The sequence below is a fragment of the Chaetodon trifascialis genome, chromosome 14, assembly GCF_039877785.1.
Source record: "Chaetodon trifascialis isolate fChaTrf1 chromosome 14, fChaTrf1.hap1, whole genome shotgun sequence".
Classification (NCBI taxonomy): Eukaryota; Metazoa; Chordata; class Actinopteri; order Chaetodontiformes; family Chaetodontidae; genus Chaetodon; species Chaetodon trifascialis.
Window position 1 is genome coordinate 12,112,554 of NC_092069.1, and position 22,370 is coordinate 12,134,923.

Sequence of the window (22,370 nt, forward strand, 5' to 3'; positions counted from 1 at the left end):
TTTCCAGGCAAACAAATTCATTCATCTCGTCTTATGCTGCTCTGCACCGCCGGGTTGTCAAGAAAAAAAGGGGGAGTGGGGGGGTGGACTGAGGCCTGCGTGAGGCCTTCTCACCTCCAACCCTGCCAAGTCATGCACTCTAGGTGGGAGAAAAGGAAAGCAGAGGCAGGAAATGAGCTTGACCTCTACTGTCTTAACTGTCTTAACTGAGTAAAGATGTATAATCTCGTTGTCAGGAAGCTGGAGGGTTTGTGGAAACCACCTTTGATCCTCTGGCTAAATGTGACTTGAATAATGATTTAGTCTGAATCACAAAACCAATCCGTCTGCATTGCATAATCTGAGCGACCACTTCCTGCTTCACCTAGCTGTTGATAACTTCAGTGGCAGCATCATGACTCATCACATACTGCAATTAGATGACTCAGCGCATGAATCAGCTCAGCATCACTACAGTTGTGAACAGAGGGTTGGGGGTCCTGTCAGCTGAAATGAAGAAGTCATGTTAATGATGATACTGTATGTCAGAAAGAACGAGCCAAAAATGGATCTTTTACAATGCTTTGAGAAAAAACTACATTAACTGCTCACCCTCAGCTGCTTCCTGAGCTGTAGGTGGGATCATACTGCCACCTTCTGGAGTGTGACCACTACATATATTTGCTCTGCCATATTGCCAGATTTGATATTTCTTTTGGCTGTCGCCACACTAGAAAGCCCTGTGTGCTCCTTGTTTGAAAAGAGCTACACAAACAGAGGTATCTCTATTACTGCTAAACATTTTAAAAATAGGTATGATATTAAGACATCTTAACAGTAAATAATTCCCTTCATTCACACTTTATTTTTCCTTTAACATTATAATTAGTAAGCTCATCATCATACAATATATTTTTAATCACCTACCCCCACCACTTGACTTGGATATAGACATTGCATGTTGTTGGCCACTGTTATTTGTTTTAAGTTGCCTCTATGTACATATGTATGTATGTATGTATGTATGTATGTATGTATGTATGTATGTATGTATGTACGTATGTACGTATGTACGTATGTACGTATGTTTGTATGTATGTACGTACGTACGTACGTACGTATGTATGTATGTATGTATGGGAGTAATTTACCAACTTCTACAATGAGCAATGCCAACTTCTTTTTTTTTTTTTTTTCTATGTGTAGTTTTACCTGTATCTCTTTTTCTTTAGTTGCATCTCTATGTCTATTTTTCTGTAAACTGCTCCGTGCGTAACATTGAGGGCAAGTTAAGAACTGGAGTCAAATTCCAGCAGTTTCTGGTTCTGAACTATCCTACCATTGTCCTCTATAGCTGCGTGACTCTTTTTGTAGTCTTACTTCCTTAGAACTTGTTTATAGTGGTACTTCCATTGAGAAATTCATAATGACTCAATCAAAACTAGGGAGTTCAATGTTCATTGTAGAAGTTGAAAGTGGTTGAAAATTAAAGGTTATAATGTTTGAATTTTTTTGAAGAAGAAAGGGTGTGTGGAAGCAGCTCTCTCTCTATAAAAGGCCATATCTCCTTCACAATGTGAGACCATTTCACTATTATACATACCTCCATGTGTAATCAATGCTTTACATTCTCTCTCACACACGCAGCTCTGCCCTTGTTTTCACTGCAGCTCCAGTCATATAACAGCCAGAAGGGAGTGGCATCTCAGAGGTGGAATTTCACTTCCTGTATCTCTCAGGTGAGTCACCTGGGCCATGTCGTCGATCGCGCAAGTTTTTGTCGACATCAGTCTCTTGTGAAAGTTTCGGAGCTGTGAAGGATCCGACCTGTCTGGAGAGTTTCTGTGGGACTTTTGAAGCATTTGTGGATGCACAGCAGGAAGTCAGGAGCCACTTTCCGGAGTTGGATTTGATAGACTGTTGTTTTGCCCATTTGCGGCCTAAACACTGCTGGAAGTTGACTTTTCCAAACAATACGCTGTAATTTTATTCTCTGTAGACTTTGCTGTCATCACAGGTGATCTTGATTTGATTTTTATTCAGCCTAAATATTTACAGGACTTTTAAAAGAAATGAATTCGCTCCTTAAAGGCCAATTAGGAGCGTCTGCGCTCCTAATTCTGGTGTTTGTTCTGGACTCCACTTGTGGCCAGGAGGCTGGAGAGCAATGCCTGGCCCGATTCAAGAAAGGCCGGGACGATTTTATTCTCGATACCGATGAGTCCGTGAAAGACGGAGCGACGTTCATTTCGTCGCCGAAACTGGATCGATACAAGGACTGCGTGAGCGCCTGCTGCAAAGAGCCGAAGTGCAACGTCGCCTTGATGGAGACAGCAGGCGATGAAGGCTTGGTCAGCTCCTGCTTTCTCTTCGACTGCCTGTACAAAAAGAAATACGTGTGCCGCTTTGTCAGGAAGAAAGGCTACATCAGTTACATCCTGGACTCCGTGTATGAGAGTTATCTTAGAGTGGACGCTGTCCCAAGTAAGACCACTGCTCTTCTAACAACTTCCTAAAGATGCGCGTTTGCGTTTCTATCAAAGCGCGCTGTGTGGAGATGCGTGTGACAATGTGGGCCCTCTGTTGATGAGATCGTCACGAGGGACTCTTTATCCTTAGGATCACTGTGGATACTCATACTTTTGTTGTGTTCCTGTAGAACTGAATTATCAGGTGTTGCAATGTTAGCCATAATAACCATTCTTCTTTGGGCTAACATCTGGTAAGATAAGTGACTGTAAAGTGTTACTTTCCCTTCACGGGACCAGTTTGATCAATCTTTTTGGCTCAATTACTTAGGAAAAATCCACTCCGGTGTGCTCTAGTAAATTCTTTCATAATCTTTCAGTGTTTTGTGTTGAAACACAGTTTGTGATCAGGATATGTGAGGCCACACATTCAGGTCACTCAGCATGTTCACACACGCCAGGCCTTAATGGCCCCTATTCAGGTTTCGGTTTCTACCTCTGTCTCATCGGTTGTTCCAGCTGTACTGGATCTGTAATATTATCTCACGTGTGCACAAATGACTGTAGAGCATGTTTGCGTGCGATATTCACTGATACCACGGTCTCTCTCCAGATGAATCCGACCGTCCTCCGGTGGCCAACGGAGGCCAGGACCTGGTGGTCCAGCCTCAGGACATTGTGACACTGAACGGCATAGAGAGCAAAGATGACAACGGGATTGTGTCCTACCAGTGGCAAATGCTCACTATATATCCTCATGCTATCATTGAGGTGAGTAAAGAGACTGCAATGCAAACCTGATCTCAGCACAGGTGTGTCTGAGAGTTTGGGGAAATCTAGAACCAAAAAAATGCTCCTGAACTATTAGTAAACCTGCATCTGTGTGTCTAATATTCCTTTTAAATGTCCTCTGTAGCATCCTTTATTTGTGCTCATCACTTCATTGAAAACCAACTTGCAAGAGTCACATTTCTGGATAATAAGAAAACACTGTCTTTCCACGCCTTGTAGAAAACCAACTTTGACGACCAAATCATGGTGTCCAATCTGACATCTGGGGTGTACAAGTTCCAGTTGACCGTCATAGACACCACTGGCCAGTCAGACTCCACCAAGGTCACCGTCCTGGTCCTGACTCCTGAGCAGTCTGACCGTGAGTATCTGGACTGAAAGGAAAAGCTGGCAGAAACGTCAGCGTGTCCTGACCATACTCATAGACACTTACACAGAACATCATTTTCACACTTAGGCCAAAACCTGCACAGCATTAATATCTCACCGCAATATCAAAATTGGCTGCTCCAGTTTTGTGGTTTCTCTGCAAACAGAGACTCATTGGGGTCACTTGACATGAGAAATGGTTGAGTTTCAGTGTTAAACATGAGTCATGTATTCACTGTTGTTGACATTTCCTTTGCCTTATTCAGTCACCTGCCTTGTGTTTTATGTTGGGATACAGGTAAGAGAGGATGATGCCCTTCGGTTCTTGTCTCTGATCCATAAATCTTTCCCTTTTATTCACATTTTTGATGTTTTCGTATATTTTGCACATTTCATGCTCAAATTGTTGATTTACCAACAAATTGTGACTGGTGTGTTATTTCGACAAGAATTGTGGAGTTTTCTTGTTTGGGGGTATTTCTTGTTTAAGAGCTCAACCTTTTGTTTTGCATGTCACAAGCGGGAACCATTCCATGGTAGCTGTGATCAAACCTGTCAAAGCATGCCCGCCTAATTCCTGTGGCCTGAATGACGAAACGGCATGAAGATAGAGATAGAAGCTTCTATCATAGGAAGATTAAACCAGATTCGGATTTGTGTAAGGGGGGAAGCCGTTCTGAAATATGGAAGGCCGGTTTGTTCAACGTTATCATTGGCATCAAGTGACGTATCCATGTCGCTGTCCTTGAAACACAACAGAGGAGCCGCCACTGCGTGTTTATGTTTGGAGTTTCTTTGGAAAACGGAAGTGAGTTGTGCAGTTGGTGAGTCTTTTACTGCTCCCCTGCCACCATCCCACTCTCCACCCCCGACTCGACGAAACCTGTCAGTCTGGTTTCGGCTTGAGTTACACAAACAAGAAGAAGACTTTGTGATCCTCTTGGTTAAAAGTGATTAGCTTTTAATGTTTAGAAGTGCCTTCTCCTGCTCATGGCTGTATGTGCAGGTTGTTCTTTGAGGACAAGAAACACTTTTAACCATTCCGTGGCGCGGTTACTTATTAACAGCTGGTGTCCTGGATAGCGTTAGGAATGTGCCTCTGTGGACTGGGCCTGGCAGCGACTAGAAGTGTCGCACCACAAAAATGAATGGATTGAAAAAGAACGAAAGCCATTGTGATATGATAGCATGAGAACGAGTTAATGAAAGTGTAGATGCAGCTCATTATATAATTTTGACGTCGGGCCACTTCTTTGTAATGTTTTGAAATAGCTGTGGTGTGCGTGTGCTCTGGTGATGCTAAGAAAATGTTTCATCAACCGCATGCAGACAACTTAGATTGTCTTCTCTAACCTCTCTGTCTATAGAAACACACCAGTTCTTTGTCATTTGTGTCTACGGGACAGTCTCGTGTGTAATTATGTGACACTGAAAGTAGGCTGTTGGGACACGAGACAAAATCACATCACATCTGATATCTTAAGACAAAACCAATAGTTAGTCATGGTGGTTTATGCATTTTCAAACAAGTGTCTATTGAGGTTGTCTGGTACACATTAGATCAGTATCTTCCAGCCTTTGTGGTGAGTGGTGACTTCTAAGGAAGATTAGTCTGTTGAGCACATAAGACATCTTTGATCCTTTATAACTAGAGTTCATCGTTAGTAAGCCTTAGTGTTAGTGCTGGTCCTCACTTTCCTCTCTTTGTTTCACCACTAACTAAACCATGCGCGTGACATCATGGTGTAGGGAAGCAACTGAATCATTAACTCTCAAATTTAGACTTCTCACAGTGGTGGAAGCTCTTAAAACAGAATAGATTCTTGCCAGTGGAACAGTTATTTCCACTGTGATAGTATTACTGGTGAGATTTGTATAATACTGGTACAAAGTAACCACAGATTTTCAGGCAGTATAACCAAACTCTGATTTTTAATTGTGAATCAAACGTAATCCTTTGTGTCCCATCAGACCACTGTATGGCTCCAAAGAAGATTGGGCCGTGCCGCGGCTCCTTTCCTCGCTGGCATTACAATGCTGCCTCGAAGAACTGTGAGGAGTTCATGTTTGGGGGCTGCAGGGAGAATCTCAACAACTATCTATCCATGGACGAGTGCACCGGCGCCTGCTCTGGCTCAACAGGTATCTTGTGCTTTGTGCTCTTATACATGAGTTTTCTGCAGTGTATGCATACAGTATATGTATATTTGGTGTCGGTACAATATGTCACCACAGTGACCTGCACCCATAAATTTGGATTGTGTGTCTTTAGCAGCACCTCTAAAACTCAATAATGAATACAATATATCTCATTTGTTTGTATAAAAACCATACATTTTGGTTTTGTGCATTATGTGCCAGGCTATCTTTTGACTGGGGCAGTAACTTCCTGGAGTCTCCCTGAGTTGCCTAATTCCATTTTGTTGTTTGTCTTTCAGAAAATAGTGTTAAAGCTGGTAGAGGTTTACCAGGTCTCGTGCCTCAAGGTTGGTGAATTCAACATTTATTTTACCTACTGATAGAATTTTGCTAAAAAATGTGCTGTAAATCCAATATTCACTTTCTCTTAGTTCTGTTTTCTGGTCTCTACTGACACTTCAGTCCTCAGGGAAGTATATGGCTCTTTAGATGCTAAATGCTCCACCGGTATTCACCAGCCTTCTTCTGTGTTTGTGTGCCACAGGAGAAAAATGCGGCGCTCCGTGTACCACAGAGCAGTTCACCTGTGCAAACGGCTGCTGTTTGGACCCGGGCCTGGAGTGTGACTCAACCCCGCAGTGTTCCGATGGCTCAGATGAGCAGAAGTGCAAGGACTGTGAGCAACGACCATGCAAACTAGGCTTCATTTTCATACAGGCTCATGGAATTATAAATGCAGCAATAATGTGACACTGATAAAGGTTTCTGCACAAACATGCTAACGTGAATTATGTTCTGTGTGCCTGTTAGTGGACAAAGAGTTTAACATTCTGCTGCAGATTCCAGTGAATGAACAAAAAGGTAATTGAACTTTTATATTTTTTAGTTGTTGACATGGTTTTTGTTGCTTATAATTTGTTGTAATTGTAAAACCTACTCTTGCCATCTGTTAACTACCTACAATCTCACGCCACCTGCTCCTTTACTGTCATTTACAGTGCGCTGCACAGAGCTTCCAGACACAGGATATTGCAGGGACAGTCTCACCAAGTGGTACTACAGCCCCCAGCATGAGGACTGCTTCCGCTTCAACTACGGGGGCTGCCAAGGAAATGAGAACAGATTTGACTCTCGCAACTCCTGTGTGAACTTTTGCCGTGGGGTAACAGGTGGGTCCTTAAGAATCATCCTGGTAAATTAACCTCCTATTTGTACATCTAAGATATACACTGTACAAAATTGCAGAATACCACACATCTCATCTTTCACACAGACACACTGGTGAGAGGCGCATGAAGATGCAGTCATTTCCAATTTCATTTTCTAAGCAATCCATTTCCACTCGAATTCTTTATTATTATCAAATTATTTTCACTGATGAGATGGTTTTGTTTGCGTCTGCGTTCTGTCGTCTACTGCTTTCAAAATGGTGTCAGCACTTTATAATATCTAGGTTGTTTTCTAACCACCTATCCCCTACGGTGGCCCAGGGGGGAGCAGCTGACAACACAGGAAAACAAAAAAAACTGATATGAAACTACAAAGTATTTTAATGTATGTTAAATGGGGAAAAAACATGATTGTTTTTTAAGTGATGTTGCTTCAAGGAGAAGATGTAGCAAAATGAAATGCACATGGGTTTATAGTGAGAAACCCACAGAAAATTAACCCCAGACTCCACGGCTTCTCTCAGCGTATGTGAAAAAAGTTGTAGAAATGCTTTTGTGGCTTCAGAGCTGCCCTGTCGACTGAGGCTGTTTGAAAATGCTAAAAAATCTGCTCTGTAGTCTGCTCCTCCTCATCTCCGTCTGAGGCTCGGGGCTTGCAGCTTCATTAGCTGCTGTTGGCACCAGGTTTTGACAAAGAAGAATAAAGTCATATAAAACACTTTAATCTCTGCTTCTGCAGCGCGGTTGCACACTTGAGAGACTTGAGGTTTGCTCTAAAAGCAAGTCAATCCCCATAGACTTCCATATTAAAATGGCCAACTTTGCAGCAGAAATAAACATGTTTGGCAGAGTCAGGCGCTGCAGAGACGCTAACACCCAGATTCAGTGTCACTGGGCGACACAGTGGCTCGTCAGAAACCTACGGGTAACATCATGAACAGTCTCCGGTGTAATGTTAAATCAGTGTAATCTTTGCACGTTGATGTTTAATGAACTCTTTTTGTGTTTTGCATGTGTATGTTGTCATGTACCTCGTCAAAATTCTGAAATTAAATCACCTTTTTTTTTTTTCTTTTCAGAAAAGGACGTATTTGCCAGAGACGGGCAAACTGCAGGCAGAGTGGCCGAAAGCAAGACAGGTATATTACCCTTTTTTCACTCTGTTCTTTCACCTAAAGACAAACTGCACAGCTCCGTTGGCTTTGACCTCCAGTTCCTTGCTGTTCAGTAATGTTGTCAAAGCTTCGTTCTCTTCCAGTGCCCTTCTCCAGTTCACTGAGCTGGCATTTGATTTTACGATCTCCTCTCTCAGCTTTGACCAACCACTCAGTAAACTTTTCAAAATGCATTTCAATTCATTTAACAGGTATTATAGCAATAGCCGTCCTGCTGGGTATAGCTATCCTCATCCTGATTGGCGTCCTGGTGTACTGCCTCATGAAGGGAAGGAAGAAGTCTTCACAACACCAGCGTGTGCCTGTCAACACTGTCCCGGTCACCTTGGAGGACAGAGAGCGTCTGGTCTACAACAGCACCACCAAGCCCATATGACCCCTCAGTCCTCACCTTTGACCCCAGCCCTGCTGGTGAATGACAGCGGTTGCCAGAGCTGTGTCGTACCTGAACAAACTGAGATTGATGAAAGTGGAAACCATGTCAGCTGGCTGCGCTGGAGGGGATCTGTCTGTACTTTGTCCTGATATGGATGTATTTTGTAAGGGTGGTGTATGCAGGAGGCAGAGCGTCTTCAGTGATGTAATGTGATGTCTCGTGATTTGACTTTTACCTTGTTTGTAATGCAGTGCCTCGTTGAAACGAGTTGTCGAATATCAGTTTGTACTCAGGTTAAAAAGGGAAGGACTTTCATTAGAGCCGAGGTAGATGACGGCCGGCTATCGTCCCATGAGACCAGTCAGAATTCATAAATATGTTCTGCTTCGTTGTACTTGCTTCCATTAACTGCTCTGATGTTTGTCAGTGAGCAACTCTCACTGAAACAAAGACCGTTTTGATGTCAGACTCATAATTGTCAGTAGGTCCACATTGTTCGGTTACTTCAAAGTAAGAGTCAAGAGTCCCTTGTGTCGTCTTAAAACTGATCTCTGGGAAATTTTCGGATATGTAATGTTGTATGGTGATCCCTTTAGCATCCTGAAGTCCTGCCACACCTGCTTCTTCACTCTGCCAGATTTGTTTTTTATCTTGTTTATACTCCATTGTTACATTGGATTACACACACATGCGTAATGTTGTACATAATCATAGAATTTTGAGAAAATGATATTTTACAGAGAAGCTTATTTTGTCAGTGAATTTTGAAAATTATTTTGAAACCAAGCATAATGCATTGTTTAAATAATGCTCATTGATACCATACTAAGCAGCCTTGTTGTTGAATATTCAACATTTTAAACTGTACATATGACCTGATACAGGTTTCTGTAACTTTGGCAGTATCGTGATGTTTATACTCATTAAAAATGTTAAGAGGTATTTGGGTGGTTTGGTTTTGTTTTGTTTTGTTTTTTCTTATAAAAGATGCCAGCTTTTTTAAACGTGTTCAGCCTTTTATCGATTAAGTGTGATTGACTGCTCAGCTGTTAAACTTATGCACTACTGTCATTATAAGACACATGCTTTGTTGTTGCTGCTGAGTGACTGCAGGCAAAATTTTATTTAATTCATTTAATGCAATTCCCTCATGTTGTCACATGTGATACTTGGAACTTTTAGTTTTGTGTAATTTTTTTTGTTTGTTTGCGTGTTTAAAACTTATCTGTGCTCTGCTTTTCACTGATTGTTGAAATAGTGCTTAGGCGAGTACTTCTACCTATTCATTGTGTTTGCCTTCTTACATTCAAATAAAATGTGATGTTTGTTTCCCATACAGTTGTCATTAGAGAGATAACCGATGCTGTGCTTCCCATCAAAGCCCTCTTCTGTTACCATTGGGATTTTGGTGTTGCTTTCCCTGACAATAAGTAATAGTCTTTCATTACTTTTCCTTTGAAATTTTAAATGTTTAAATTCAACATATAGATCACAGGCTGACAAACTTTGTACCTTGAGACGATACATCTGTACAAACTGATCTTTCAACCTCCAGTCGACTGTCGAACCACTGATATAAGTCATATCAGTATGTCAAATCGTTATATCACTACATTTAAATTATGCGTTTATAATTAGCACAAGAACAGTCTATGGGAACAATATGCACTGCATGTTTTATCATTTATAATCTAGTCCACACACACTAATACATTGCTTGATTTTGATCAAATAGACATGATATCGTAGAACAATTAGCCCGCACAATAAATACTCTGTCTATTGCTAGTCCTTTGCAGTATCATAATCTGCAAATACTTCATAAGCATATAATCTTTTCATATTAAAACTGAAGTAAGAAAGGAAGAGACACATTGCCCCTGGTGGCTGAACAGCTCAGGAGTGCTTCATCTGCATACACTATTACTGGACTGGATTAAACATATGGTTGCTATGAACTGACTCCTTCAGTTGTCAGATGACCAATAACCCTCTTTCTGGAGGAGTCAAAAATGCTTTTTATTAGACTTTTTATTATCCTTCAATAAAGAATAGCTCTTCTTTTTTTCACAATATTGTTACTGGTATTTTTTTTAAATATTAATCATATGAATAGAATTACTTTGTAAAATCCGAATTAATAATACGTATTTCAATTTTGCTTAAGTTTAAATTTCAGGCGTGCACCACCTGTGCTACACATTGGACGGATGCATTGTCCTATTTTACCAGCAGATGGCGACATTGCTCATTAGATATTCTACTCCGCAGCATTTTGCGGCTAAATCTGATTAATACGGGCCACGCAAACTCTGTTTATTTTGATTATAAAGTCATTGTCTTATTCAGATTCTTTAGGATAGCGCGCATCTTGCTTTGTGACAAATATTTAAAGCTATAAAGCTGCACATAGTACTAGAGCAAGTTAATTCTATAAGATCTCATACGGTATCTGGAGCTGCATTTTCACATTCACAATATCCAGGATAACTTTTCATTCAGTGAAGTCGTCCAGCATATTGTTTTCTTCAGAGTCTGTATGGAGGCAGAGAGGGGGTTGTGCAAAGTAAAAACGCCCTCTCTATTTAATCAGCCAGACATAAATTAGCAGCCACCCAAATGATTCACTGAAGTCATCCTTTGTGAGCCTCACAATTAACTGACCTGACCGTCATAAATGTAATTGGCAGGGTTACAATTCATTATGTTCTTTCACAAGCCTGTCATTGATTTGCATATGTACAACCTTTACCATAAGTGGAAGTTAAAATGCGTTTATGGGAAAAACATTATGTTTCTTCACCCCTTTTTAAACGATCTCATGCTGACAGAAGCTACCAAACTATGCAGGCCAGATGTGAATATGTGGGAACACCTCTGTCTCTCTCCAAACAGACACTGGCTTGTCAAAAACAGGCGGTCCTTGGTTATATTCACGTGCTCCTCGTAACTTTGACACTCTTATGACTGGTTGTCTGCAATAGTTAGTTTTCCCGCTTTTGTCGAAAACAAACGTTTTCAAAAATTATAAATATGACTTTATTGTTAATTTACTTATTTTGAGGTACTTATTCTAGCGTTTTTGTCAGGAAGTCACAATCGTCACCAAAACCACAAAATGCATCCACTGAATATCATTAACTAATTTGGAGGGTTAAGTGATAAGAAGGGGAAATAAAGTACATACTTTTTACCATCATTTTACCACGATGAGATACAACCTGAGAAGAACCTTATTCTTCTTATAACATTTGAACTTGCGTTCTCTAATAATTTGTAGTTGCCATATTTCCGACAGGTCATGAATGCAGCACTGGTTCCTCGCACTTCTTCAAAGATGAAGCAGTGTTTGGTGGCTGGACGCAGTACGAGCTGATGACCTGCGCTGGGATGTGTGTGTGTCTGTACGGCTTTTAACATGTGAAAAGAAGAAGCTAACTAACGGAGTATCATCGAGACACAACACAGAAACGTCTTACTGAGGACAGTGGTCGTTGAAAGGAAAGAAGTTGGCGAATTCGGTTGGTGAACTGCTTTTGACAACTTTACAAAAGCTAACTCAACGTTAGCTTTTATGTCAGTTAAGCTAACTTAACCTCCATGTCAGACGGGTTTGTCCTCTGTGGTTACTCTCTGTCGATACTATCGATATTAACAGTGTGTGTCTGAGTGCTGTTGCAAATCACTGGACGTGTAATTAGCTTTGTCAGGCGCATCTTGAACTGTCGTTAAAAGTAGAAAACAAAGGTAGGCTGTGGAGTGGAATAGTGTACTTTCATTTCAGCAAAACAAACAAATTCAGAGTGTAAATGTTATAAAACGTCTGTATGCTTGATTTTTCTGCGTAAGACTTCAGCTTTGGAGTACTTGAACACATTCCTCATGATGAGCTCCTCCGCTTTTTGACGCTGCTCCACAGATATTGCACACAGATTTTAGGTGCGCTTTTGCGTAATATAATTTGACAGCCTTCAAGCTTTTGGCCCCGGAATGTGCAGGAGTTTCAGTCAGATAAGACTTGTTTGTCTTTGTAACTCAGCTGAGTGAACTTTGGACAGCTGCATTTTTTTTTTTTTTTTTTTTTGGATGAGACTTTTCCACTTTGCTGTCAGACTTGACTTGCGAGACAAACTAACCTTCATGCTGCATTTGAGTCATTTGCCATTTCCTCTTTTCCCTGCATCCCATACCCACCCCCTATGGTGCCCATGCTTGGCCCCAGCAAACCTAATAGTTCATTTCTAATGAGCACCCCAGTGAGACACAGTGAGACTCTAAATGCGGGCTATTCATAGGTCAATGACTTTCCCCACCAGCTGCTGAAGAAGAATGGGACAAAATCAATCAGTTACCACTGAAAAGTTCCATTTTCTACTCCTTTGACCTCACTTGACCTTTCAGACAATAACGTCTCAACTTCATTTCAGATAAATGTTGTCTCCGTACGATAAACAGCACTCCCTTCCAGGTGGTCCAGACAGGAAACTGCCCAAGTGTATCTTGGATCTCAGAGTTGGCATTAATTCCTTCTTCCCAAGTCCTGGTATGCTGCAGCTGTGATAAAATTACCAGAGCTGCAGAATGCAAGGGTGGTTTCATCTGTGGAGCCCTTATAACTCTAAAAACCAGCATCTGGGCTTTTCATCATCCACCTTCTTTATTATTTAGCGGTTCAACGCTGATTTGATGCTGCTGAGGATTGACCTGTGCCTCCTGAGACCATAAAGTTCCAGTGTTTGCAAGCTTCAGCTAGGATTACACAGTGAGAGCTTAAGGTCGACTTTAAACGAGACCTGACATCTTTGTGTTTGTTTAAAAGTGAAGAGTTTGTGCCATGTGTGATTTAGCATTCCAGACACCCAAGGGAGGTCTGACTGTGATTTTGTTGTTATGATGTTGGCAAGCCCCACAAAGGCGTGAGGGAGCTGTTTGTCTGCAGATGTGGCGTAATACACCTTTAAATGGGCACACTCCAATTCTATTTGAGGAGCTGCCGTCTAATTTTACCCAGCAGCCCTCTACTCTCCCCTCCAAACTCTACAGGACATTATGGAGGACTACTCGCCCAGCTACTTACTACTGGTGTCTATCATTTATAATGTTAAAGAACTGGAAGTCTTCACTTGTCATTTGCCAGTTAAGATGGCACTTGCCAACTTCACATGCCAGGTATGACTTGTGTGATTAAAGGTCATTGATGAGGAGGTGAAAATTGCTATTTCTCCTTTTTCAGCACAGCAGGGAATGATTATTCTCCCATTAAGGGCTATTTTGGCCTGGGTGTATGTGCACCATATGGACCAAACCCCTCACAGTGCCCTGTGGGTGTTCATTGGGATGGATCGCTTATCGCCACATCTAAGCAGCAAGCTTAAAAATGCAGTGAACTAAAATAAGAGGCTCACATGTTGTGTGTCTGTGGGAAGTCAAGGGGTTTGGCAGCACTTTTGTGGAAGCTGTGGATTTGATTGAGATGAAGAGAGTGCGTAAGGTTTTATTGTGTTCCCCGGTGAATGAAAAGCTGTTAGTCTCTTATGGCCTGTGTGTCGGGAGACAAACTGCAGGAGTAATGTGGGAAAGAGGGCACTCACAGAAAGGCTGTTTGTCAGGGGATATTTTCTGCCGGGGTAGACAGGGTTAGAGGGTGAGAGAGAGGTCTCGCAAGATAAACATGGCACCAATGCTGAAATAATAAAGACTCTGTCTCTGTTAGCCTGCAGGACCTTGGACCTCTGCCTGCCGTGCCAGGTTTGATTTTTATTTGTCCTGAACGTAAACATCCGTCCTGACTGATGGTGTCTTACAGAAAACCGCACCACTGTGTCTGACTAGAGACATCCCAGGAGGCTTATGTCATACTTCTTAGATCCCCCTGGGCCTTGTTGGGGCAAACGGTGAATGCAACGTGATGCGGTAGGTCTCCGGCTGTGAGAGAGAAATGCAGCAGGAATTCTCTGGACTATTTTTAGCTTCTCCTCCCATCAACTTGTTCCGCGCGAGGAAAAAGCTATTTGTGCTGTTAATCGTTGCAGAAAAGGCTGATTAAGTTCTGTTTTTGGACTCAGATGCTAGATCCAACCTGGATGTAATCAGCTGTGAGCATCATCAGTGAGCAGTAGGACAGCTGGTGCATGGGAGTTTTCTTTGGAGACTCCACTGTTAGAATAACTCAGGATTTTAATGTAAATCGTCTGTAAATTGGCAGCAATCTCAGCATCCAATAATGCTTTATTTTGTATGGTCTGATGTCACATCCTCACTGACTTGACTGTGCACGCTGTAACCCTCTGTGAAGACAGAGAAAGTGGCATGTCTCCCCAGTAGCAGAAGTCTTGCTTTCCTTTGGCTTCCTCTGAAGATGTATTCAGTGGTTTCACTTCTGTCATGACCCTGACAGGCTGTCAATGGTGAAACCCCCCTCCCCCCGAGGACCCTTTTCCTTTAACATGTTAGGCCTGAGGTCTCTGTTCAAGGTATATGTTTGTCTGTGCATATCATCTCACAGGCTTTTGGCACATTTGTGATGATGACTTGGTATACAATTTCTCTTGCTGTTGTATCTTGCCAGCATCTGCCCCCTTTAATCATCTGTTTGTTGTGTTTTGAAGGAAGGAATTCAGGCTTTGACTGCCAGGATCAGTGTAAAGCCTAGCGATTAGGGGAACAAGGAAGTTTATCACCCCGTCTGAAGAAGCGATCCATTGCATGTCTCTCTTTTGATAGTCATCAGATTGTTGTAGTAGCATCTGTCTTCAATTAAGGGGCAAGTTGCAGATTCCCATGCGGGAGGTTCATACTGCGGGTAATTCAGTCATCAGCTGTGGGAACCAAATGCTCTCCATTTGTGTGAAATGACAGCTAGCTCAAGCACAGGTGGTCAGCTTGGCATGAATGTTGGCTTGTAAGGAGTGTTTTCATAAGGATTTGAAATTTGGCCGTGCCCCCTCCCTAGGAAAACAAAGATTTGGAATTGCCATGCAAACAGGAGGCAAAAGTTAATGAGTCAGGATTGTTGAATTTTGTCCAGCTGTGTTAAGGTTGTGGGTTACACTGCTTTTCCATGTCCTGCTAGACATTATCAAACATTTTAGCTTACTCCACCCAAACCATTTTCTACACCTACCAACAGCTGTTGATAAGATGTTGGAAAAACATTTTTAAGACCCAGACGTCCACAGTATATATGGGTTTTGAGCCTATTATTCCTAGTCTAGCCTCTCATTGACCAAAGACAGATTAGCATAGTTTTGGTCTGGTCATTAAGCGGGGTTAGCTCATAGGTCACGGTGGGTGGGATTGTCAGTGGATTTTATTAGTTCACCGGTCACTGAGACAAGTTCAAAGCCCGACCCTCGACATGAATACTACTCCTGCAGGTTACACAAACTAACCCGCCACTTGAAAACCAATTGGCCAGGCTTGGTCAAAGGCTGTTTCAGGAGGCTTCATTCTTGAAGAATGTCATTGTAGTAGTTCTGCATTGCCTGAGCATCAATTTTGCAGCATATTCTTGCATGCAACAAGATTATGCATTTCAGTCAGATCCATATTGATGGCAAAGTAAACAGACCGAAATTAATTACATTAAAAGGACCCTGTGAAGGCTGCGAATAAATAAAATGATATTTGTATTGTATTGTGTGCGTGTATCCTTGAGGCCTGGCAAGTGTGCTGAATGGATTTCCTTCCTCATTAAACGTTTGCAACACTGATATTTTAAGAATTAAGAATATTTTAAAACCTGTATTGCTTACGTCTGTGTTTGCTAGCTTAACATCTTCTTTAACTGTGTTTTTGTATTGCTAGGTCAGAAACTGTAAATTAGTGAAATGCCATGGAAGTCTAAATGAATGCGTGTGTTTCTCGGTACCGTATGCCTGTGGGCTTGCGTGTATGTGGGTTTTTGCACAATATTAATGAGATACAAACAGGAGGGGACCCTCATAAAAACAGTGCACCGCAGTGCTGGTAATGGTCAAAACCTCCACGCGATATCTTTTATAAGTAAATAAGTCAAAAGCTTAGTTTGCTCAAGAGTCCAGTTTTCCCCTATTTACTTGTTGCGCTTTGCTGTCAATATAGACTGAATATAAAACAATAATAGTTTTGTGGCTGCTGACTTTCTTGTCCAGGAAACAAGCTGTACTAGTCCAGGCTGCAGCTGCAGGGACCCTACAGCGAAGCAGTGATCTTAATGTGCGGACCCAGCTCTGTGATTTTTCTCCTTGCATTCCTGCACATCTTAATTGGCGAACCTCCTGGCAGTGGGCTCAGTTTGGCTTCGGCTGGCCTGGCTGTCAGCTCGGCACAGTGGCCAGCAAACGCACTAGGAACAATGCCCATCCTAATCCCTGAAGAATTCCCACTCCTCTGATCTAGCTGGCGCAAGAATGTGATATTTAAAAGGCCGGAGGCTCACCAGGAATCACAGGGAGACAAGTTCTCATGCACAGTCTTCCATGTTAATTTGCTGTAAGGAGCCAGAGAGGCAGTGATGTGAGAAACTGGCATCACAGTGGCTCCGAGGGGACACACCTCATCATTAACAGTACTGCATCTTGGCATGAGGGATTAGAAAAATCCAGGCCACCAGGGGTGAACCTGTAGTCTCACGGGACAGTTACGCTGATAATGAGATAACTTGTTTTGATGTGACATGGATTTATTCGTAACACTTACTAAACACATTTATAAAAACAAGAAAGTTTTATATAAAATATACCTGTTTTTGTTGGTCTTGCCTGTTTCATTCTTCAGTAATTTTATGCAGCATTCATCTTTACAGTCTTTCTTTTTGTAAAGCAATTTGAAATGCTTTGTCTTTGAGGTACCAGTCAATTAAAGATACATAATTGATATTTATATTGCTCAAATTGCAGTCGCAGAGGCTCTCAAATCCTGTTACATTTACTTTGTAGCTGCTAAATCTCTTGCGTGTACGTTCATGCTAAATTATGACTGTTGTCATTCCACCCCCCTCCTGCCTTTTCTCTACTGATTAGCACGAGCTCATATCACAATTTCCTCTACTGTGCATACCTCAGCCCCAGCATTACTTTACATTAGCAAGTGGCTGGCATGAGCCGAAGCAGAGCCGTGAGTAGGGGAATGGGAAGAATTTCCTTTTTGTAAGACCTGAATAGATTGAAGCTGGTTTGCCTTCAGTACGCTAGGCCAGTGGAAAAAGCATGCCTCACTTGACAAAAGGATAAAAACTTTTTTAATGAGAACCCATGAAGAAGGATAAGCATTGCCATGCTGTATGTACTGTACCTGAACCCTGAAGTGCAGAGATTCTGTTTGAGCCTTCTTGTTTTGTTTTGTCAGCTCCAGAGGCCTGAGTGCCATGCCAGAGGGGTCCCATTCTGCTCTCCACCAGGGCCCAATGGGGGAAGGTAAGATCAATGCACTTACATTCAGTATGCTCTGGTAATTGCTTCATATGAATTGACCGGTTTTATGACATGGAGTTTTAATGAGTCAGATTATTGCTAGTGGTATATCTGGTTACCCAGGACATTGAACTAACACAGCACAGAAGTACAGCAGAGGTGAACGGAAAAAATGCTTGAAATGGAAGAATAGAGGAAATGTAGAGGCTTTGAGAGGCAGAGCTGAGAGAGCAATGAACTTCCCTCCTACAGTCCAGACTGGCAGAGAGGCTCTTTGTGTGGCTGTGGAGCTTGTCCAACCCTCTTTCATAGAGCAGAAACCCCTGAACACTCGTACATCAAACCAGAATGTGTCAGAGTTTCAGACAGCCAAGAAGGTTGGTGTAACCAAGCAGTGTTGACCTCGTATGCTGGGGGCCACTCAAATTACATATTATTTTAGTGTTCATTATCTTCAGTCACAGAGCCATGGCATTGACACAGGGCCTCTTTGTATCTGTTTGCCTGCTCTGTCCCTCAACCCCCCCACCGCCCCCAGTCCTCCTCTCCTCTCTACTGAACACATTTGGCGCAGGGCTTCCCCTTTGGCTGAAGAATACCACTGTGTCAATGGTTCTCCTTTTCCTCTGCGCCTGTCTCTTTGGTTCAGTTTTGGCCAGAGGAGGCTTTTGGCTGGGGGAGACGTGTGCCGCCCTCATGAAAATGCGTCTCTATTTCCTGAAAAGGCCACTCTGCACCAACCACACGTTCTCACAGCTCATTTTGCAGCTCAGATGTCCAGTGTGAAATCACCTTGGCATGACAGAACACCCACTTGCAGTAGAAACCTTTTCAGACTGATTTTGTTTGTGGGCCAGTTAAAGTTAAAGTGTGACTTGCCTAGTTCCCCTGCTGTGGATGGATGGATGGTAATTAAGGGGTAGGGCTGCTGGAAGTGTGCTATCTGTTTGAGGTGATGATTGGATGTGGTTAACAGGCAGCAGGACTGCATGTGGTGTAAGGAAACCCCCTGTCTGCTCAAGGTAAACAATAAAAAGGTTGTGGTAACTATCCAGCTGCGATTCATTACTTGTTGATATATAGTAACGCAGGGGCTGAGGTATGCATATATGCATGAATGCATATACAAGCTCATGCTAATCAGGAGAGAAAGGGCAGGAGGGGGCGGAATGACAACAGTGTAACTTAACATGAATTTTGTAATCAAAAAAAGCTGTGTACATAATTTTCACTACTAGCAGGCTTTTGGGTGGCACCATGCATCATCAGACAAAACCAGCATAAAGGAAAATATTGCTCCAAGATGTACCCAGATGTTCTTTTCAGCTGTTGAAAGTATTTTTTTTATTTTATTTTTTGGCTGTTATTGTTCAGCACTTTGAATTGCCTTTTCCAGAAGAACTGGATGAAGGGAACCTACATTAAGCCCCCTCATAATTTCCATCTTCGCTAAACGTTCATCACCATGGTGAAAATAGGAACCAGCATGATTAGAAACCTTGTATACCACATGTGAAATACACCAAGTTTAAAAGCTAATGTGACGTGCATTAGGCCATCAATCCATTGTCAGGCTTCAACAGACCTGAGGCAGCATGAAGCACCTCTTTCAGAGATAAGGGTTCCCTCTGACCTACTTAACCCCAGGCAGGAATGTAGCTGTGTGTGCAGAATGTACAGCTTTAAAGGGGTTTTGGGGGCGACAGATTGGATCATCTCCATTCACTGCAGCTTTTCCAGACCAGTGGGCATAGGGTTGTGGACATAGATATATGATGGCAGGGATGGCTGCGTCTCTGAGTGGGCTTGTCAGTGGAGCTCTTGGACTGGAACCCTTTCTCTGCTTAATTGCCTGTAGAGTTAATCACAGACAGCCTCAGGTGAGCCCGCAGAAACTCCTGTTTTTGAAGTCGTGCATGAATACTCTCCTATCCTGCATGTCCACAATACCTTGCTTGTGTTGCATAAATTTATGTAAATCATTATATAACATAGCCACTGGAATTCCACATTCACTGTATTTCATTTCATTGTTATACTCAGACTCCCGTAGTCCTCACAAAAGAACTTATTTCAATGTAAATGATTTTACAGCCTCCTACAATGACATTCCTCCTATAGAGCTCTTCCGCTGGATTACCCACATTAGTTACAGGCTCCGTGCTTTGGGTGTTCCTGCTAAATGGCCTCTTAGAAACTGATTTGAATCAATAAAACTCTTTATCAGCTTCCTCCATAACACTTAACATTCAGTTGGTGTTTTGTAATCAGGCATGCGGTGCATTAGAATATTTTAGTGACACGGAAGATGTCACGGTAAACAAAACAATGGCTTAATAATATTCCTTGTATGTTATTGTTAAGATGATTTGTCTAATTAATGCTGTTTCTTGTAATTTATTATAGCATGATAAAACATCTGTTCTGTGTTCAGTGAAGTACACAAAAGTAAGTAAGTGCCAAAGCAAACTATCAAATTCCTCATTTGACTGCTGTGTACATTAAGTGTTATAGAGGCCTAAACTAGAGGATAAACAGCGTCACACCCTTTATAACGCTGCATGTGATAAACAGCTTGATGTGAAGTGAATGAAGTGTCTTCTCCCCTCCACACTTCACACAGCTGTCCACCCACCACCCTGTGTGGACTCTGCAGTGAGGCGCTAACAGGGCAGCAGTTTGGTTGTAAAGGTGGTAAAGTTTACAATGCACTCACACCACAGGGCCCAGATGGTGTGTGATGTCCAAAGGAAGTGTGAATTTTGAAGAGATCCAAAGCTGGCTGTCTGCTGGTGTCTGAAGAGCTCTTAGAGGGGGGGCTTGTTGATGGAGGAGTTTCTTAAGTGGATCATCACATGCCTATGTACTGAGGTTAGCTGGCACAGCTGGATCCTTTAAGAGCCAGGGTCGAGCACGGAGGAGGTTTACAGGATTAAATTTGAGCCTTTTGAGGAGTTTTGTCTTTTTGGTACTTTGAGAATTCTGCCTCTCTGAAACATGTCAATCTTCTGGGTCATTCTTAAAGTGACTTTGTCCTTTCTCTGTCTAATCCAAGGGGTTTTTTTTACTCAAGGATGTCAGGAATCTAAAAGCTCTAACTAAGGCATTTTGATGTTGAACTATTGTCAGTAAATGAGTGAAATTTGTAGGCTGCGCAAAGCACAGTTTCACTTTGAGACACCAAAATTCCCCCAAAGCTTCCCAGCATAAAGTTTTGACCTTGACTGTCGGTGTGGAATGCAGGTTCAGTTTGTGCGTGTGTACTCAGGCTCTGTTGTCCACTGCGCTTTATTTACCGACCTTCAGGCTAATTATTAACACAGCATTTCAAGCTCCTTGTGAGGCCAAAGACAGGTGTAAATCAAACTACGTATGAAGGGCTGCAGAAAACCCCTGAAGTGACCTAAATTCTTTCCTCCATCAATGCAGGCCATCGGTCTCGGTGTCTGATCTCCAGTGTTGTGACTCATGCTGTTTGATAATGGTTCCTGAAGACTCAGGGGGCTTAATCCCCGGAGGCACCCTTTATGCTTGTGTCTCCTGAGGAGCAGCCATTCACCGTTGCCAGGTGGGGAGGAGTTTTTCCCAAGGGGATCAGTGCAAGACTGCCTCCCTGTCTCCCAACAGCCACTGGGGGAGGAGTTTAGTGCCAGAGGCTGTGGAGGGGTGTTGAAGAAGGAAGTTCAGAGTGGATCTTGAGGGGCGGAAGGGCTTTATTAAGATGTACCACAAAACATGATTCCCTCTTTATCCCCCAAGGGAAGCTAGGTCACACACTGAGCCCTTGGCTCTGAAAGAGTTAGCAGATTAGCAGTCGCCTGAAGTGCTGGATTGAAGTTGTGGTTTCTTTTCTTCTTTGTGAGTGAGTTTACTAATCAGCCAATTAAGAACTAGGGTATCCCACCTTGTTATGTACTAATATGGCAGTTGAAAGTTGTCTTTATGGCCACAGTTAAGAAAAACAGGTGAAAAGACAGCTAGAATGTGATTGGATCATGTTTTTTGTCAAGGAAGACAAGGGTGTGTTGTAAGAAAGGTTGTATATGTTACTGAGGAGAGTTACGTAGGTGAAGTTGCAACACAAACCTTTTTGTCCTCAGGGGATTGAAGTAATGTATGAAGCTGCCAAGACGGTGCCAGGCACCCAGGAAACAATTTTTTCCTAGATGATCCTCCCAGATGACTCAGTGTGATGAAACTGAGCACTGAAATGACCAATATTTCACAGTTTTATCAGAATTGATCACGCAGTTGCAGGTACAATCAAGCTAGTGTTAGGAGGAAGGTGGCTTTAGATGTGATTCATCGTACGCTGGGCTCAAATTCATCACCATTTGATTAATGAGTCAGCGTGAATCAAGCAAGAGCAGCTGCGTGGTGTGTTACTAACAGTGCAGGCAGGGGCTTGTCTTTTTCAGTGAGATGTTATGTCCACAGTGCTGTCACTCTTACCTTTGTTCAGAAAACTGCTTGACACTGATGCAACTGACAGACTTGTCACTGGCAGCAAA

The 22,370-nt window shown here is 42.4% G+C and overlaps 2 protein-coding genes across 2 annotated transcripts in view; both read left to right on the forward strand.

Annotated features, from left to right (window-relative positions):
- Positions 1-1,742: 1,742 nt before the first annotated feature.
- Positions 1,743-9,325, forward strand: spint1a (serine peptidase inhibitor, Kunitz type 1 a). The gene is made up of 10 exons (XM_070979285.1): positions 1,743-2,463; positions 3,061-3,218; positions 3,459-3,600; positions 5,580-5,750; positions 6,047-6,094; positions 6,292-6,423; positions 6,558-6,608; positions 6,746-6,916; positions 7,996-8,055; positions 8,283-9,325. The coding sequence occupies exons 1-10, from the start codon at positions 2,052-2,054 to the stop codon at positions 8,465-8,467; spliced, it is 1,530 nt and encodes a 509-aa protein (XP_070835386.1). The 5' UTR covers positions 1,743-2,051; the 3' UTR covers positions 8,468-9,325.
- A 2,536-nt stretch (positions 9,326-11,861) lies between these two features.
- Positions 11,862-22,370, forward strand: part of LOC139342730 (pleckstrin homology domain-containing family G member 3-like) — a 31,789-nt gene continuing 21,280 nt past the window's right edge. Inside the window, exons 1-2 of the mRNA XM_070979973.1 lie at positions 11,862-11,988; positions 17,795-17,862. Coding sequence (XP_070836074.1) covers positions 17,814-17,862 — 49 coding nt within the window. The 5' untranslated portion in view covers positions 11,862-11,988; positions 17,795-17,813. The remainder of the gene's footprint in view (positions 11,989-17,794; positions 17,863-22,370) is intronic.

Coding starts and splice junctions, on each gene's coding strand:
- spint1a (XM_070979285.1), top strand. CDS start 2,052: ATGAATTCGCTCCTTAAAGGCCAATTAGGAGCGTCTGCGCTCCTAATT. Junction 3,219..3,458: donor ATCCTCATGCTATCATTGAG/GTGAGTAAAGAG, acceptor CACGCCTTGTAG/AAAACCAACTTTGACGACCA. Junction 6,917..7,995: donor CTTTTGCCGTGGGGTAACAG/GTGGGTCCTTAA, acceptor TTTTCTTTTCAG/AAAAGGACGTATTTGCCAGA.